We start from the raw sequence: 15,954 nt of genomic DNA on the forward strand, positions 1-15,954 counted from the left end.
TTTTTTTTTTTTTAAATGTGTTTGTAGGTACAAGTGGTATATGTGCATGTAGAATCCAAAAGTTGACATCATGTGTCTTCTCTCTATATCTTTACTTTTTTGGGAGTAGGGAAGACAGCTGCCTGCAACTTATTTTCTGTTTTGTGCAGTGACAGTTTTGGGATCAGGGAAGCTCTGTGGGATGGGAGTGAAGAGGCAGGGAGTCAGATGCAGCCTAGCCTCACAGAGCCCTGCGGTCAGGATGAGTGAGGCCTGATATTGGCCTGTGGGGATTGGCTGGCTGGCTAGCTCGGCACAGTTTGAGGAGGCAGGCCACCAGTAAGCATGCTGCTGAATGGTGGGGTGGGTGGTGGGTGGGATGCAGTGGGGTGGTGCCTATGAATGGGGGAGTGGAGTGGGTGACTAGTGGCCAGGATCAGCCTTGGGAAGCCTGAGTGCTGGGGCACTGTGTCCCTAAGTATGGCACTTTCTACAGGTGCTATTGCTGAACCAGGGGCCCAGGCCCTTGGCACCTGTAGTGGTCTTGAGTGGCCCCAAGCAAGCCACTGGAAACAAAGGCTGCCGGGACCTCGGCTAAGAAGCTCACTGCTGGGAGGCAGCAGGAGGCCACTTCTTGACACACACATAGATACCTGTGATGGTTTGTATATTCTTGGACCAGGGAGTGGCACCATTTGGAGGTGTGGCCTTGTTAGAATAGGTGTGACCTGGTTGGAGTAGGTGTGTGACTGTGGGTGTGGGCTTAAGACTCTCACCCCAGTTGCCTGGAAGTCAGTCTTCCACTAGGAGCCTTTGGATGAAGACGTAGAACTCTCAGCTCTACCTGCACCATGACAGCCTGGATACTGCCATGCTCCCACCTTGATAATAATGGACTGAACCTCTGAACCTGTAAGCTAGCCCCAATTAAATGTTGTTTTTTATAAGACTTGCCTTGGTCATGGTGTCTGTTCACAGCAGTAAAACCCTAGCTAAGACAATACCTTTAGTTGGTTGGTTTATTTTTTGAGACAGGATCTCACTATGTAACCTTGACTGGCCTGGAACTTGCTTTGTAAACCAGGCTGGCCTTTGAACTCATAGAGGTCTGCCTTCATCTGCCTCCTAAATGCTGACGTTAAAGGAGTGCATCCCAATGACTGACACAGATACCCTGTTTTGAGACAGGGATTCTTTTTGTGTCCCTGACCGACCTGGAGCTCACAGAGTATGTGGAGCACGTTGGCCTCAAGCTCTGAAATCTGTCTGCTTCTGCCTTTTGAGTGTTGGGATTCCAGGTGTGCACCACCAAGCCAAGTGATTTGGTGTTTTTCTGTTTCTGTTTTTGGTTTTGTTTGTAAACAGTGTCTCACTGTGTAACCCTGGCTGGCCACAGATGCCTTTCAGATTTGCTTTTTTTTTAAATCTTTTTTTTTAAAGATTTATTTATTATAAGTACACTGTAGCTGTCTTCAGACACTCCAGAAGAAGGAATCATATCTCATTACGGATGGTTGTGAGACACCATGTGGTTGCTGGGATTTGTGGGATTTGAACTCCAGACCTTCGGAAGAGCACTCTTACCCACTGAGCCATCTCACCAGCCCAGCCATCTCGCCAGCCCCAGATTTGCTTTTAACATGTGTATGTGCATGGACATGGCTTTAGAACTGGATAATGGTTGGAACTGGGAGGATTAGAAAAACTGACCAGAAAGGCCTGGATTTTCATCTATGGGTGACCAGGGAGACTCTAGTGAGGGTACCAGAAGGTAGCCCTAGAAACATCTGAAATATGTTATGGCTGACTCTGGCAGCGGCTGAGCCATAGTGACCCCAGCTGGCTGTCATAGTATGTTGCAGTCAGTAAAGGGCACTGGACATTACAGGGGCAAATCCTCCTGACCATCCTAGTGAAATCCTCCTGACAATACCTAGTGAAATCTTGGAAATCTTTGGGCTGCCAAAACTGTAGGTAGGGCTGCCAGGTGCAACCCCTGCCTAGGGGACCTGCAGTCAACAGACTTGTGTGAGCTCCTGAGGCTGTCACCCCAAACCCCGCAGAGCCACCATTGCCAGGCAGGACTAAAGATTTTTTTTTTTTTTTCAAGACAAGGTTTCTCTGTGTACCCTTGCTGTCCTGGAACTCACTCTGTAGACCAGGCTGGCCTCGAACTCAGAAATCCGCCTGCCTCTGCCTCCCGAGTGCTGGGATTAAAGGTGTGCGCCACCACTGCCCAGCAGGACTAAAGATCTTTGACTCACACAGATTCATATGTAGAAACATGTCTCCAAACAGACAGTATTTGGAGGTGATTGGATTATGAAAATAGAGCCTTTGTGGGCCTGGAGACTTGTACCCAGCCCCCCACCGTGTGAGTGTGGTCAGAAGAGGGCCTTTGATTACCTAGGAAACAGCCCTTATTAGGCCCCAAGTCTGTTGACCTGGTCTTGGATTTGTGGCCTCTGGAATTGTAGGAAGTAAACTTGTGCTGTTTGTGAGCCTCTCAGGCTGTGGTGTCTTGTCAAAACAGTAGAGTGGACTAAGACATAGGGCTGCTCAGCCTTAAATAAAATGCTTGGAAGTGCTGAGATTTGCTTGGTCACCTAAGCTGTTGTCTGGGTTGGTAGATTTTTTTCCATGGGTACTGTAGAAGGGTATGTCCTGGAGTAGGTAGGAAGCTCTGCCTGTGCACACCTGTCCCGTACACGTAGTTGATCTTCAGAGGCTGAATTGTATGCCCCCCACTACCCCCTGAGAACCAGGCCTCAGAATGGGAACTAGGGCCCTTAGAATGCTGAGCAACTTTAAAAAGTCATCAGTCATTCTGAATCGACTATGGCCAGTGTCTTTGTAAAAGCAGAGCCTTTGACATAGACACACATAGCAAAAGTGATAGGTTATAGGGACAGACACCTGGGTGAGGACAGAACAGGAGAACTGCCACAAACCAAGATGGGTTCGAGTCACCAGAAGCCAAGGAAAGCAAGGACAACACTCCAGGCCCTGCTGACCCCTCCTTCCCCAGAGCCAAGGACTCTATTGTTAACATTTTGTCTATGCTCCGCCCCACAATTACCTGGCAACAGCCAGATGTCAACTCACTATAAAAGGGGCTGCTTGCCTCCTCATCTCTCTCTTGTTCTCTTGCCTTCTTGCTCCCTGTGCCCTCTCGCCACCTCCCCTCCACGTGCTTATGGCCAGCCTCAACTCCTCTCTCTCTCTCTCTTTCTCTCTCCTCTCTTCTCTCTCTCTCTCCTCTCTTCTGTCTCTCTCTCTCCCTCTCTCTCCTACCTCTCAACTTCCCTCCCCATGCCCTGAATAAACTCTTATTCTATACTATCCCGTCAGGGGGAAGGAATGCCTCAGCATGGGCCCTCAGAGGCACCCCTTCCCCCATAACTGACTACACATCCACCAAACATATTCCTTCTATCTTTTTATAAAGACACCACCTATTATTTGTGCCTCCTGGAGTGTCCTCTGCTGCAGTAGCAGCAGTGGCAGCTCTGTCTTGGATGCTGGCTGTCACTGGGCTGCTCTTGCTAAAAGTCTCCTCTCCACAGGGCACTGTTCCATGTACTGCCTCTCCATGTGCCGACTTTGATGGCCTAAGGTGGTTAAAAGTTCTGACCTGGGTTCTGGGGTGACACTTGTCCCTCCTCGAACCCAGCTGTGCTGGCAGGCTTTATTTAGGGAGGCCCCAGGCTTGCTGCCAGGCCTCACATCAGAGTTTTTATTCAGTATGTGTTTTGAGTTGTGTGTGGTGGTTCACATCTACCATCCTACCTTTCAGGAGGCCCTCACATTTCAGGCTAGCCTGGGCTACACAGTGATACCCTGTTATAGAAAAACTTGAGGGGCTGGAGAGATGGCTCAGGAGTTAAGAGCACTGACTGCTCTTCCAGAGGTCCTAAGTTCAATTCCCAGCAACCACATGGTGGCTCACAACCATCTGTAATGGGATCCTATGCTCTCTACTGGTGTGTCTGAAGACTGGGACAGTGTAATCATATGCATAAAATAAATAAATCTTAAAAAAAGAAAAAGTTGAAAGTTTATTTTTTGTTTGTTTGTTTAATGTATGTGAGTTCACTGTAGCTGTCCTCAGATACACCAGAAGGGGGCATCAGACCCTATTACAGATGGTTGTGAGCCACCATGTGGTTGCTGGGAATTGAACTCAGGACCTCTGGAAGAGCAGTCAGAGCTCTTAACCACTGAGCCACTTTCCAGCCCTGAAAGGTTATTTTTTTATAGGACACTTGATATGCTTAGGTTTTTGTGTGCACTGTTCTCTGGTTTTCCTACCTATAATGGAATGGCTATTTGAACATTTTAGTGTACTTTCGTTTATTACAATAAACTATCTCTCTTTTGCCCTGTAGGGACAGTGAGAAGGCTCATTAGGTGAGGGGTTTACTAAGCGTATGATCTAAGGGTCTTCAGAACCCACAAGGTGAAAGAGAACCAACTCCTGCAAGTTGCCTTCTGGCCCCCGAAGTACTGCATCAGTGCCCCCCCAAATGTGAGAAAGAATTAAATACACACCAAGTTTTCAGTGGTCCCCGTGGAGTTGTTATTTGAGCTTTAAGTTTAATGTAGAAGTTCCACAGTTCAATTACACCTGTACTTAAACTCCACCAACAGACTTGAGGGTTTGTTGTTGTTTTCACTTTTCTGAGGTTCCTCTTCACGCTCCTCATTTGGCCATTTAGCCAGGTAGTTGGAATTCTAACCACCTGGCTGCCCTGCCTTGCCCTTCCTGACTGAACCATATGGCAAGAAGATGGGGGGCGGTGGGGGAGAGTAACACACATCTCACCTTCTTGGGACTGTAGCTGCAAGACAGTGTAGCGGTCTGCATCCACCACCAGGGTGCCAAGACATTGAGGATATGGGGCCTCCTGCCCTGCAAGTCCCCAGGCTCTCAGCCATTGCATCCATCACTTTTAGAGCGGCATCTGTGTAGCCGTAGCCCTAGACACCGTCTATCTGTCAGGCCGCCTCTCCTGAGTGCCAAGTTAAACACTCAATCGCTCACCCCAGCCACTACAGGTGGGGTATGGACATCTCTCCTCCTTTAAAGTTATTATATTTTTATTTTGTTCATATGGGGACACATACCCCGTGGCTGGCCAATAGAGGTTCTCTCCTTCCAACATGTGGGTCCTGAGGCTTGGTGGCAGGCTCCCCTACTGAGCCATCTTACCTGCGCTGTGTAAAGCCCAACATTTAAAAGGCTGAACTTGTAGTTTGTTACTGTTAGTTTTCACAGTTCAGTTTCAAATTTCTACATGCCCCTGGTTTCTATTTGGCTTTGTGTAATGTGTTGCTTCCATTCTACAGATACTACTGTTCTCTTTTTACTTTAGATTTAGACAAATCCAAAGTCCTTTCTGGGACTTTGCTGTAACTCCTCAGAAGTATATTTGCACTCAAATTTGGGCTGCTCTCTTAGGGCAAGAACAGATTCTTACGGGCTCGGAATTCAGTTTCATGCTCATCTTGTGAAGAATGGTTAGCACTGTTGCCTTTGGGCCTTGGTGGGGGTAACCATGCTAGACACATGTATCACCCCGAGCCCTGGCACAGCCTCCACACCACTGGTCCTCCTCCCATCCTGCTGGCACCGCTATTCATGCTGATGGATACTTACTGCATCTTGCCCTCCAACATCAGCAATGGGTCACAGACCAGGCCTGGTTTCCCTGGTGCCATATGTCCCTGGGGTCCTGCCCTAGTCCCCTTGATGCAGCCAGATGCAGAAGGATGGGAAGTAATCCCTGCTCACTTGCTAGCTTGGACCTGGAAGGACACTTGCCTTGTTCATTCACTTGCTCTGGATACATTTTCTGTTCTTGGTAGGAGAGCAGCTTTTAAATGATACACTACTGTACTGGGCTGCTTGCCCCGTCACACTGTGGTCACTCTGGAAGCTGGCCCTGTCAGAGTCCCAAATCTTCCCTACTGCCAGGACCATGCATGGAACCGTTAAGTGTAGGTGCATGATGTAAGCTCCTCGGATGGCCTAGAGCTACCCTCCTGCACCCCGGGACCTCACACATTTTCAGAGGTTACGGTGGCACCAAGAATGGAACTCAAGGCATGACAGGCAAACACCATTACCACAAACCACAGTTCCCAGACCTCTCACTTTCTCAAACCAGGGTCTAACCAAGTAGCCTAGATCAACCTTGGATTTGTTTTGTATCCAAGCAGGCTTTTAACTCCCCGTCATCCTGCCTCAGCCCCCGAGGAGCAAGTATTGCAGATCTGTATCACTATACCCTGCCCTGGGAACTCTCCTGAGGATGGAGCCAACCCTCTTTTGGGAGCTTGTCCAGGCTGGGCTGGTCAATCTTCCTGCACCCATTAGCACTCACAGCCATGCACAGGCATCCCTGAAGTCAAAGGACTACGCACCCGAACCAGCTCACTCTTCAGTCTCCTGGAGGACCAGAGGCAGACATCACCATGACGACATTGGCCAGCAAGGCCTGGGGCCCCTCGCTACAAACAGACTAGATGGCATGTGCTGTTGCCAACTGTTTATTCAGGCCCAAACAGTTCATGAGTGCAGCATGCAGCACCCATAGTCCACTGCAGGCCACTCAGTAGCAAAAACTGAATTATCAGAGACCAGTGCCTGTGGCCTGCTGCCCAGGGTACACTCAAGACATCCAAGGGTGTGGGTTTGGCTGAATATGAAAGGTACCCAAGCAGAAGCCAGCTTGGACCTGTGTGAGCTGCCAACCCAAGGGAAGAGGGTAGGTGAAGAACAGGGTTTCCAATGTCCTGTGTACCCCAAGCTAACCAAGAGGCTAGCATGGGATCTGGTGCTGCCAACAAGGGCTACCCTAGTGCTAAGCCTTATGGCTAAGTGAGCAGGTTTTGTGTGTGTGTGTGTGTGTGTGTGTGTGTGTGTGTGTGTTGGGGTCAGGCTGCCCCTCCTAAGGCATTGCTGCTATGAGCTACTCTGTCCCAGTGCAGTAAAGAACCACAGGGTACCATTTTCCCAGTAGGTTCCAATGGCTCAAATCACTGAAGCCTTCAGCGCCTATGACTGGCAAACCAGGAGAAGAAGGGGCGGGGGCGAGGGCGGGGGCGGGGGCGTGGAGCTTGCAGAACACGAACAATGCGTGGTGAGCGCCAGGCTTTGATAGTGGCATCGTCGCTGGCTGTCAGCAAGAGCTCCTGCTCCTGGGGGCTAAAAGCCACAGAGTTGACCACATCCTCATGCCGCAGCTTGGCTAGGCAGATGTTGTAGTGGCGGTCCCAGATATAGCCATGCCGATCTTCAGCCCCACTGTGGGATAGCATCTGGATGAGCCCACACCCACCTGCTGAAGCCCATACCCAAGCCCTGGAGCCCACCTGAGCCCACACCTGGCCACAAAATCCCTGCTGACATCCAAGAAGATGAAGAAGCACTCGTCATTGGGTGTGTAGGCACGGTGCGCTCGAAGAGCTCGCTTCACCTCTCGCATGGTCTTGAGATCAAACACCAGCAAGTCAATCTCCTCCGCAATGGGTGGTGGCTGCATGGGGTCGGCTACCACTGAGCCAGGGGGCCAGGCACGGCTATTCACATACAGGTACCTGAGCAAGGGATAGGATACATCTTAGGTACAAGCATGCTATTAGATACAGGGCCAGCTGTGGTGCCCCACCTGGCTCACCAGGCCCACCTGTTATCAGGAGACAGGCCCATGCCAATGATGTGCCCATGCACATCAATGACATGGTCCAGTGCATCAAAGAAGGCATCAGAGCCCCGGCCCTCGCCCAGCACGGGCCCTGCAGTTGTCATCTGGTGTGGCAGGATCTGCTTGATGCCTGCATGGAGACCAGGGTGAGGGTCATCCAGAGCCTGCAAGGACATTCCCACCAGGGCACTCCCAACCCAAGAACAGCCCTAAGAGTCCACAGACACTGTCCACACTCAGACTCAAGCACAGTTGTGCACCCGCTCACTTGCTGACCAATGCCCTGCCTGGGTTTTCACCACTCTTACACAGGATCAAGTCTGCCAAGGCAAAACAGTATCTCAATGCATGAGCCAAGCTTTGCCTACAGACTTGCTGGTCTGGGGAGCAACACAGTGGTTGGTGACCGTCCAAGGCCCAGCCCTGCCCTGCCCACCATTACCGATCTGATGCGGTGAGTACGTGAGGCAGCCAGTGGTGAAGATGAGGTACTTATTCCTGGTGTCAGTGTCATTACACTCTGGGGGCTTGGTGTGGCCCTGGGCCAGCAGCTCAGCCACCTTGGTCTCCAGTGCACAATCCGATAGCTGTCCGTGTCCATCCAAGACGCTATCAAACACACGCCGTAAACCTTTCTTGACGTGGTCAGAACCAGAAGTGTGCAAACCTGGGTCAGTGGCCTCTTCTTCAGTGTCCCCACCTAGGTCAAAGACTCGGCAGGGGAGCCCAGCCTGGTCGCTAGCATCCAGCAGGAGGTCCGGGCTATCAAAGCGGCTACAGTCAGCCACCATCACTGTGCGGATGGTGCTGGCATTGAGGTTCTGGATCTTAAAGAGCCGCTTTACCACGTTGACATTCTCTGACTCCACATCCTGTGGATAACAGTTGGGTGCTGGTCAGAGGGCCATGTCTGGGGAGCAGCCTACCCTGGGCCCTGCATCTTGCCCTTCTATGTCCAGCCCTGCCCATGCCTTCGTCTCTATTTCCCTGCCCTACCCCACCTGTCTGCCCAGCCTGTCCCTGTCCCGGTCTGAACCTGGAAGGCATTGTTGAGCCACAGCACTGAGCAGGAGGTGATATCTCCAATGCGGTGCAGGTTCCCCGAAATGAGGCTGGTTTCTGTGAGCCAGCAGCCAAACACATCATAGGGCTTGTTTCGCACACGGGACAGCAGGGCGAAGGAGTCTGGGGGGAAGGCCACAGCTGGGCAGACTGCTGGGACAGCAGACAATGGGACAGGTAGCCCAACCCAACGCCCACACTTACCTAAGCTGATGACAGCTATCTCGCCTGAGGAGGAGTTATGTGGCCCCAGGAACACCCCTGAGGCCAGCAACAGTGAGTCATCCTGGTTGAACTGGGAAAACTGGGTGTAACTCCAGTTGTATGGCCTCATATCTGCACTGTGCAGCAGTGAGATGGTCAGGTCGTTGTTCCAGATCTGTTCCAGAAAGGCTGCAGGGTAATTACCAGGCCAGTTCACTCTGGCAGCACAGCAAGTCCTGACTCTTCTCCATTGAGGGTTCTGGGTCCTCATGGGGCAAGAACCTCGGCCTAGGCCTGTACCACCCACTCTTATGACATCGTACCAATGTAGAGGGCTGACCCTGGGAGCTAGAGATTAGAGCTGTTCTAAGCTTTGGGTCTTGTGTGGTCCAGATCAGGCCTCCAGGCACTATGTGGACCTCTCTGCTTCTCTCACCATTGGCTTCTCTTCTCACTGAGTTCTGCTGCATGGGAGAGGCACCCTCACCTTCACCGTGCAGTCCTTGGAGCAGGAGGCAAACTGGTACCCCGAGTGGGAGAAGCTGAGGTGCAGGACCTGGTCAGTGTGCTCCTTCAGTGTCTGCACCTCCACACAGGGTACCATGTCATAGAGCCGCCGGAACTCCTCATACCAGGATGTGGCCGCTGTGGGCAATATAGTGTCACTCCTGCATGCAAGGCTCCCTCACTAGTCAAGATTGAGAGCTGACAGACAGCATGGCTACTGGGAGCTGTTTTGTAGGGACTCTGGAACTCACTACTCACTAATTAGGTCTCAGCCACAGGGGACACCCTTCTGCTCACAGAGACTCCCTCTCCCCCAATATCACTGAGCCAGCAGGTTTAGGGGTGTGTGTACTGACCTGGGTGGCGGGGCACATCTCGAGCCACCTGGTAGTAGCGGTAGAACTGCTCCCTCCATAAGAACTCATCCCGGGATACAGCCTGCCATTGGCGGCATACCAGCCCAGCAGCCAGCACATCTGCAGGGCCCAAACTCAGGAAGATCTGGTAGACAAGGCTGTCGGGGAGCAGGGGCAGGCCCCCTTCATCCATCGTGACATTCTGCCCAGACGGTCCTGAAACCCACCAGTGGCGGCTCTGAACCCAGGCCCCCTCATCCCCAACCCCAGAGAGAGACTGATGGTCTGGGGTTCCAGACATGGCAGTCCTAGCTAGCCCCACCAACTGCCCACCCGAGAATTCCACTGCACTGAGCATGTGCGGGGGGAGGGGAGGGATGTGTGCATCTCTCTTTGTGTGTACAAGTAGCACTGCCCCACCACAGACCCAACACTTCTTGAAGGACCCAGACAGTAACGCTGCACCACCTCACATTCTCCAGGGCACCAAAGGACTTGCTGGACCAGACAGCAAGCCCCTGAGTACTACTAGGCCAGGTAGAACCTGCGAAGTGGGGGGGGGGGCAGCCCCACTTTCCAGGTGGGGGCCTTTGACGACTTCCCCAATGCTCCAGGGCTCAGGGAGACAGGTGAGCACAACGCAAGCAAACAGGTCTGGGCTGCCCAAACTGGCAGGTCCAAGGTTTAGCACCCCATCCTGTCTTTGACCTTGCTGCTACAGGACTTCAGGCCAGGGCTGACTTTCTTCTGAGAAGGGGCTCCTGCTAGCCAGTGGCATCTGTCGTTCTGGCCTCAGGAGACAGCCTGGCCAGGAGGGTGGTTAAGTGTGAGTGGGGTTTCTGAATGTCAGAGGAGACGTCAGGGACCACGCTTTGCTGCTTAGCTAGAGTGGGCAGCAGCTCCTTCATTCACCCACTGAACACCGGAGGGTGGATTGGGACGACGTCAACCTGTCAAAGCCATCACTGGCCAGATAAAGCCACCAAAGACTGTACAAGTGTAGACATTGAAGGAAAAAAATATGGTGACAGTAAACAAAGCCCGTGAAGGTGATAAAGGCCAGTTAAAGTAGGACAGGGCAGAGAGAGGCCCATGACCGGGACCAGGCCCGAGAAAATAAACGAAGGCCAGGATCGGGGACAAGGGACACCGAAGGTGGCAGAAGGCTGGTGACTGCAGGACTGGGAGTAATGGGGCACAAGGCTCGTGACTGGGGACAGGGCAGATGACACAGGTGAGCACGGCGGGGCCAAAGCCGGGACTCACCGCGGTGCCTCTGCCCGCTGCGCTGCGCCCGGCTTCCGCCGCCGCTCTAGTCTCCGCCTCCACGTCTTTATGGAGGCGCCAGGCTCGACGCTGAGAGCCCCGAGGCATCGATGGACCCGTCCTCCCCCCACTCCCCCTTCCCCGTCTTGCGCCTGCGCCTCAGGCTCCGACTAGCAGCCAGCGTTTCTTATGCGCCTGCGCAAACTCTTACTCTCCCGCTCTGACTCACAGAACAGTACTCGCTCCTGGCTACCCTAAAGGACTGAGGAATGAGCCAGGCTCAGCTGGGCGGGTTCGAGACTCTGCCCCTGCTCTCTCTGCTGCTGGGCTTTGAACAAATGACTTTATGAGCACGTTCTTGTTGGTTGTGGAGTTAAAAAGCATGCAGAGGGTTGAGCACTGACCACAAGTGGAAATAGGGGTGCAGAGGTTCAACTTTTAACTTTGCACTTGGGACACAATGCCCAGCTCCTGTCAAGGCTAGGTTCTAGGATGGATCCTGGACTGGGTTAGGGGTTCAATAATCGGAAGACAGATGTGGACTTCCTGGACTGTGCTTCCTGTGGCACTGGACAGTGGACTCTGACCTAGGACAGTGCACTCCTCCACCCCCCTGTCCTGTCACCTACGGTCCGTAGCAGGTTGGCCATGCTGTCCCCAGGGGCTGTGTTGTTCTTCACCCTGCTCTTGACAGCCAGTTCGCTGGGCCAAAGGACTCGAAAGCCTAATGGGTCTACCTCCCCCATCAGCACTATCCAGGCCCAGGTCAATTTCAGTGCTCAGCAGGTAAAATCTGGGAGTGAGTGGGGATAGGTAAAGGAGCAATAAGAACCTGCCTAGCTTGGCGGGATTGATCCAGGGTGCCCCATTTCCCCAGTCCTGAGCACTCATAGTCAACTTCCAGTTTGCAGGGACATGGCTCCTTGTGGCTGTGGGCTCTTCGTGCCGCTTTCTTCAGGAACAGGGACATCGAGCTGAGGCCACCACATTGCACGCAGCTCCCCAGGGTGCAGCTATGGTTGTCAGCACCTTCCGAAAGCTGTGAGTCCCAGCAGGACTTCACCCCAGCCCCTGAGCCCATCTTACTCCGCCCTCCTGACTCTAAACCTCATCTCTAGCTCTTCTGTGGCCTAGATAGCTATCTATCCCATATGGCCTCTCCTGGGTTGGAGTTCCTAGAGTCTGGGTGCCTCCTTTTATGACATACCTTCTTCCCCTCCCCAGAGATGGGATATGTTGGCAGGTACGCCAACTCTTTGGGAACACAGGGGTCCCTGGCCGCTTCTTGTTCCAAGGTGAGGCAGGGGCATCAAGGGAGAGGGTTCAGGGCTGGAGGCAGAGGGGAAGAGACTGATGTGCTGTTGTGGTTCTGCCTCAGTCTCACGGGCCCGTGGACCAGTGCATATGGTGGTTGCTGAGACTGACTATCAGAGCTTTGCCATCCTGTATCTGGAACAGGGAAGGAAGCTGTCTGTGAAACTATACGGTTCGGACTAGTCCTGTGATCACACGTGACCTGTGCTTTGCATCCTCAAAGTCCATATTGATGGACAGGGTGTCCCCAGATGGACACACACCTCTTCTCATTCCTTTTCTATCCCCATACTCTTGGCAGTAGGCACCCTAGATGAACAGCTACACATGGGCTGGTGTGGGGATTGGATGGGGCAGGGACACACAGCTGACCTGGCTGTGTGTCCTGGGTTCCCTGCCATGTTGAAAGCACTGGAACTCTGCCTATCCCACAGTCCGCTCACTGCCAGTGAATGACTCTGTCCTGGATGTGTTTGAGCAGCGAGTCAGGGAAGCCAACCTGACAGAAGATCAGATCCTTTTCTTTCCCAAGTATGGTGAGTGTCCCCAGCCCAGTGACCCTCCTGGGTGACACCCGACCCTCTCTTACTACTGCCTGGGCCTCTAGGTTTCTGCAAGACTGCGGACGAATTACACATCCTGAACGGTGAGTGGTCAGCAGGGCAGAGCAGTGAAAGGCTGTGGTCAAGGTCTTTCCTGCCCCTGCTAAGGTTTTTATCTACTGCAGAGGTGCCGAGATAAGGCCATCTAGTGGAGAAGCTGTGGACAGTGGGCTACCCTCAGAGAGTTCTGAGCATCCTGAATGCACTCTTGGAGTCTCTCCTTTCTGTCCCCAGAAGCACCCCTTCATACAGCTCTGTTGTCCTAGGTCTTTTCATTAAACATCAGACTTGGCCCTGGGTCTTTTGTCTTTTTTGTTAACCTGGATAAGAGTTCCACCAGGCTCAGGTGTGAAGGGAATTTGTGTGTGTGTGTGCACACACATACACACACACACACACACACACACCTTGGCTATTTGAGGATTCTGTCCTAGGGAGGTGGGGCTGGAAACAGCACTGAGTTCTTGCTCTCTCCCTGAGCCTGTTCCTCTCTGCAATGAGGACACATACCTTCCCTTACTCTCCAACCCCAGCCCTCTGCTCTGGCTTAGTGCCCATGGGGTGGGGTGGGACTCAGGGTCCTGCTAGGGTATCTTCCCTGGAGAGGGGTGTAGGCCTACCAAGAAGCCCTTTAGACCCCTCCTAATCCTTGACCCTGGAGGCTAAAGAGCCAGAGGCCCAGGGGCACTTGCTAGGGAGATACCAGGATGTGTTTGAGGACGTGGTTGGAGCACATAGAGTGGAAAGCTGTACCCCAGGAGCAGGGAGTGGGCAGACTACTTAATGAACCGGTTAGAGGTGAGCATGGTGCTCCTAGAATGTGGGTTTCATTTCTGATAGAGCTGGCCCCCAGGATCACCTGACCGACTGTAGTCAAGGTTACCAGCTCCAGGGAGCGGGAAGCAGGAAGCCTGTTGTGCATATGCCCTTAAAGGAGGAGCTGGGCCTTTTCTCCAGACAGAAGCAGTGTTCTTTCAAGACCTGGGCTGGTTTGCTTGGCCCTATAGGGCTGGAGTTCCGGGAACTGGGCATCATCCCAGATGTAGCTGGGCTCCTGTCTGCATTGCTGCCGGCCTGACAACTTCCAGCACTTATTTAAGAAGCATTTCTCAAACGCCCCAAGCCCTGAGGACACAAAATAGGCAAGTCCTTGTTCTTCCAGGGAGTGTGAAGTCCAGGCTCAATCACCTACTGATGACAGGAAGGCAGAGCTTGACTAACCCCTCTGCTCCCCAGTCTACCATGTCCTCCCCTCTAGCAACGCCCCAAGTGAGCTGCAGTACTAGCAGAACTGCTGTATGATTCCTGGAGCAAAGTCAGAGGCCTTGTCTGCTGGCATGTTTTTAGGAACAAGAGCTCCAGGGATACTGGTGGGTGGCTGCTCTCAGGGCCATAGCTGTCCCAGAGGAGGCTCTGATCACACAGGGTCTCTGGGCAGCTGGACTTTGGGGGAGCAGGAAAATAGACTGGAGAGTAAGTGAACCACCAGGGGCCTTAGAAGGAGGAATTTTAGGAGACTGTCCTGCCCACAAACATAGAGCTCACTGACGGAGCACCATGGCCTTGTGCTGCCTGGCTTGGGCTCACTACCCTAGCTCCAGGGATACTTTTCCCTTTTTTTCTTGTGTTCCATAACAGAAAGTGATGTTTCCACTCTGGTAGGGGTTGGGCTCATGTGGCCCTCTGCCTCGTTGCCTTATGGGTCTGAATGGGCCAAGCATGGGCCATGCCATTAGCTTTTGACATAGAGCTCTAGAATTGACACCCATTTTAGTCTCTCTCTCTCTCTTTTTTTTTTTTTTTTAAATTTAAAAGTGTCTTGCTGGGCGAGGTGGCGCACGCCTTTAATCCCAGCACTGGGGAGTCAGAGGCAGGCGGATTTCTGAGTTCCAGGACAGCCAGAGCTACACAGAGAAACCCTGTCTCGAAAAAAAAATATATAAACCTTCTGTTAAATTTGAAAGTATTAGATATTTTAGTGATAACTATATTACACACACACACACACGTGTGTGTGTGTGTGTGTGTGAGGATACTTGTGGAGGACAGAGGACAACTTGCAGGTGTTGGTTCTCTCCTTCCATGTTTAATAGATTCCGGGGATCACACTCAGAAGATCAGGCCTAGAGGCAGCACCCTTACCTGTTGGGCTAACTCACTAGCCATGCACATATTTTTTACTTATCTCTCTCTCTCGTTTTTTTTTAAAGAATTAATTATTTATTTTATGTATCTGAGTACACTGTAGCTGTCTTCACATCCACCAGAAGAGGGCATCAGATCCCATTACAGATGGTTGTGAGCCACCGTGTGGTTCCTGGGAGTTGAACTCAGGACCTCTGGAAGTGAGTAAGAATGCTTGCTGCACAATCAATCATGTGGGCATGAGTTTGGAGCTCCAGAATTAACCTAAAAATATTGGCATGGCTGGTCTCACCCACAACCCTACACTGAGTTAGAGGCAGGCCAGAGGCAGGACTACAGAGTCTGCTGCATTCAGCATAGGTTCCAGTGAGAATGGCACCTCAGGGGAATAGGCAGAGGGCCACCAGTGTCCCCTTGCTCTGCTTGCTTGCACAGCCACACACACACACACAGGTATATACAGAGCATCCACATATTCATACACAAATGTTTCTTCTAATTTGTATATCACCTTTGATTTTTTTGTAAAGATTTATTTATTTATCTTATGTATGTGAGTACACTGTAGCTGTATAGATGGTTGTGAACCTTCATGTGGTTGTTGGGAATTGAATTTTAGGTCAACTCCACTCTCTCCGGCCCAAAGATTTATTTATTATTATACATAAGTACACTGTAGCTGTCTTCTGACACCCCAGATGAGGGCGTCAGATCTCATTACGGGTGGTTGTGAGCCACCATGTGATTGCTGGGAACTCAGGACCTTCAGAAGAGCAGTCAGTGCTCTTACCCGCTGAGCCATCTTGCCAG

General features: G+C 52.0%; 2 protein-coding genes across 5 annotated transcripts; one reads left to right on the plus strand and one right to left on the minus strand.

Annotated features, from left to right (window-relative positions):
- Positions 1-6,515: 6,515 nt before the first annotated feature.
- Fbxw5 (F-box and WD repeat domain containing 5) lies at positions 6,516-11,189 on the minus strand. Of its 3 annotated transcripts, XM_021150595.3 has the most exons (9): positions 11,084-11,189; positions 9,818-10,033; positions 9,442-9,599; positions 8,955-9,129; positions 8,725-8,873; positions 8,131-8,560; positions 7,671-7,818; positions 7,369-7,581; positions 6,516-7,288 (listed from the first exon to the last, which is right to left on the minus strand). In XM_021150595.3, the coding sequence occupies exons 2-9, from the start codon at positions 10,008-10,010 to the stop codon at positions 7,033-7,035; spliced, it is 1,722 nt and encodes a 573-aa protein (XP_021006254.1). In that variant the 5' UTR covers positions 10,011-10,033; positions 11,084-11,189; the 3' UTR covers positions 6,516-7,032. The 3 variants fall into 3 exon arrangements, with proteins under 3 accessions (XP_021006254.1, XP_029330211.1, XP_029330212.1); XM_029474351.2 differs by lacking the exon at positions 9,442-9,599; XM_029474352.2 differs by lacking the exons at positions 9,818-10,033; positions 11,084-11,189 and having other exon boundaries at positions 8,955-9,143.
- A 456-nt stretch (positions 11,190-11,645) lies between these two features.
- On the plus strand, positions 11,646-13,297 carry C8g (complement C8 gamma chain). Of its 2 annotated transcripts, none has more exons than XM_085835103.1 (7): positions 11,646-11,869; positions 11,988-12,124; positions 12,308-12,378; positions 12,462-12,569; positions 12,832-12,928; positions 13,005-13,043; positions 13,125-13,297. In XM_085835103.1, exons 1-7 carry the CDS (start codon positions 11,732-11,734, stop codon positions 13,276-13,278), a joined length of 744 nt encoding a protein of 247 aa, XP_085691229.1. In that variant the 5' UTR covers positions 11,646-11,731; the 3' UTR covers positions 13,279-13,297. The 2 variants fall into 2 exon arrangements, with proteins under 2 accessions (XP_085691229.1, XP_021006267.1); XM_021150608.2 differs by having other exon boundaries at positions 11,652-11,869; positions 12,832-12,933.
- The last annotated feature ends 2,657 nt before the right edge of the window (positions 13,298-15,954 follow it).

This window comes from Mus caroli, unplaced genomic scaffold, assembly GCF_978045245.1.
Source record: "Mus caroli unplaced genomic scaffold, Mus_caroli_1 scaffold_2, whole genome shotgun sequence".
NCBI classification, from domain to species: domain Eukaryota; kingdom Metazoa; phylum Chordata; class Mammalia; order Rodentia; family Muridae; genus Mus; species Mus caroli.

Coding starts and splice junctions, on each gene's coding strand:
- Fbxw5 (XM_021150595.3), bottom strand. CDS start 10,010: ATGGATGAAGGGGGCCTGCCCCTGCTCCCCGACAGCCTTGTCTACCAG. Junction 7,819..8,130: donor GTACTCACCGCATCAGATCG/GTAATGGTGGGC, acceptor GTCTCCATGCAG/GCATCAAGCAGATCCTGCCA. Junction 7,582..7,670: donor GGCCTGTCTCCTGATAACAG/GTGGGCCTGGTG, acceptor TCCCTTGCTCAG/GTACCTGTATGTGAATAGCC.
- C8g (XM_085835103.1), top strand. CDS start 11,732: ATGCTGTCCCCAGGGGCTGTGTTGTTCTTCACCCTGCTCTTGACAGCC. Junction 12,379..12,461: donor TGGCCGCTTCTTGTTCCAAG/GTGAGGCAGGGG, acceptor GTTCTGCCTCAG/TCTCACGGGCCCGTGGACCA. Junction 12,929..13,004: donor CAGATCCTTTTCTTTCCCAA/GTATGGTGAGTG, acceptor CTGGGCCTCTAG/GTTTCTGCAAGACTGCGGAC.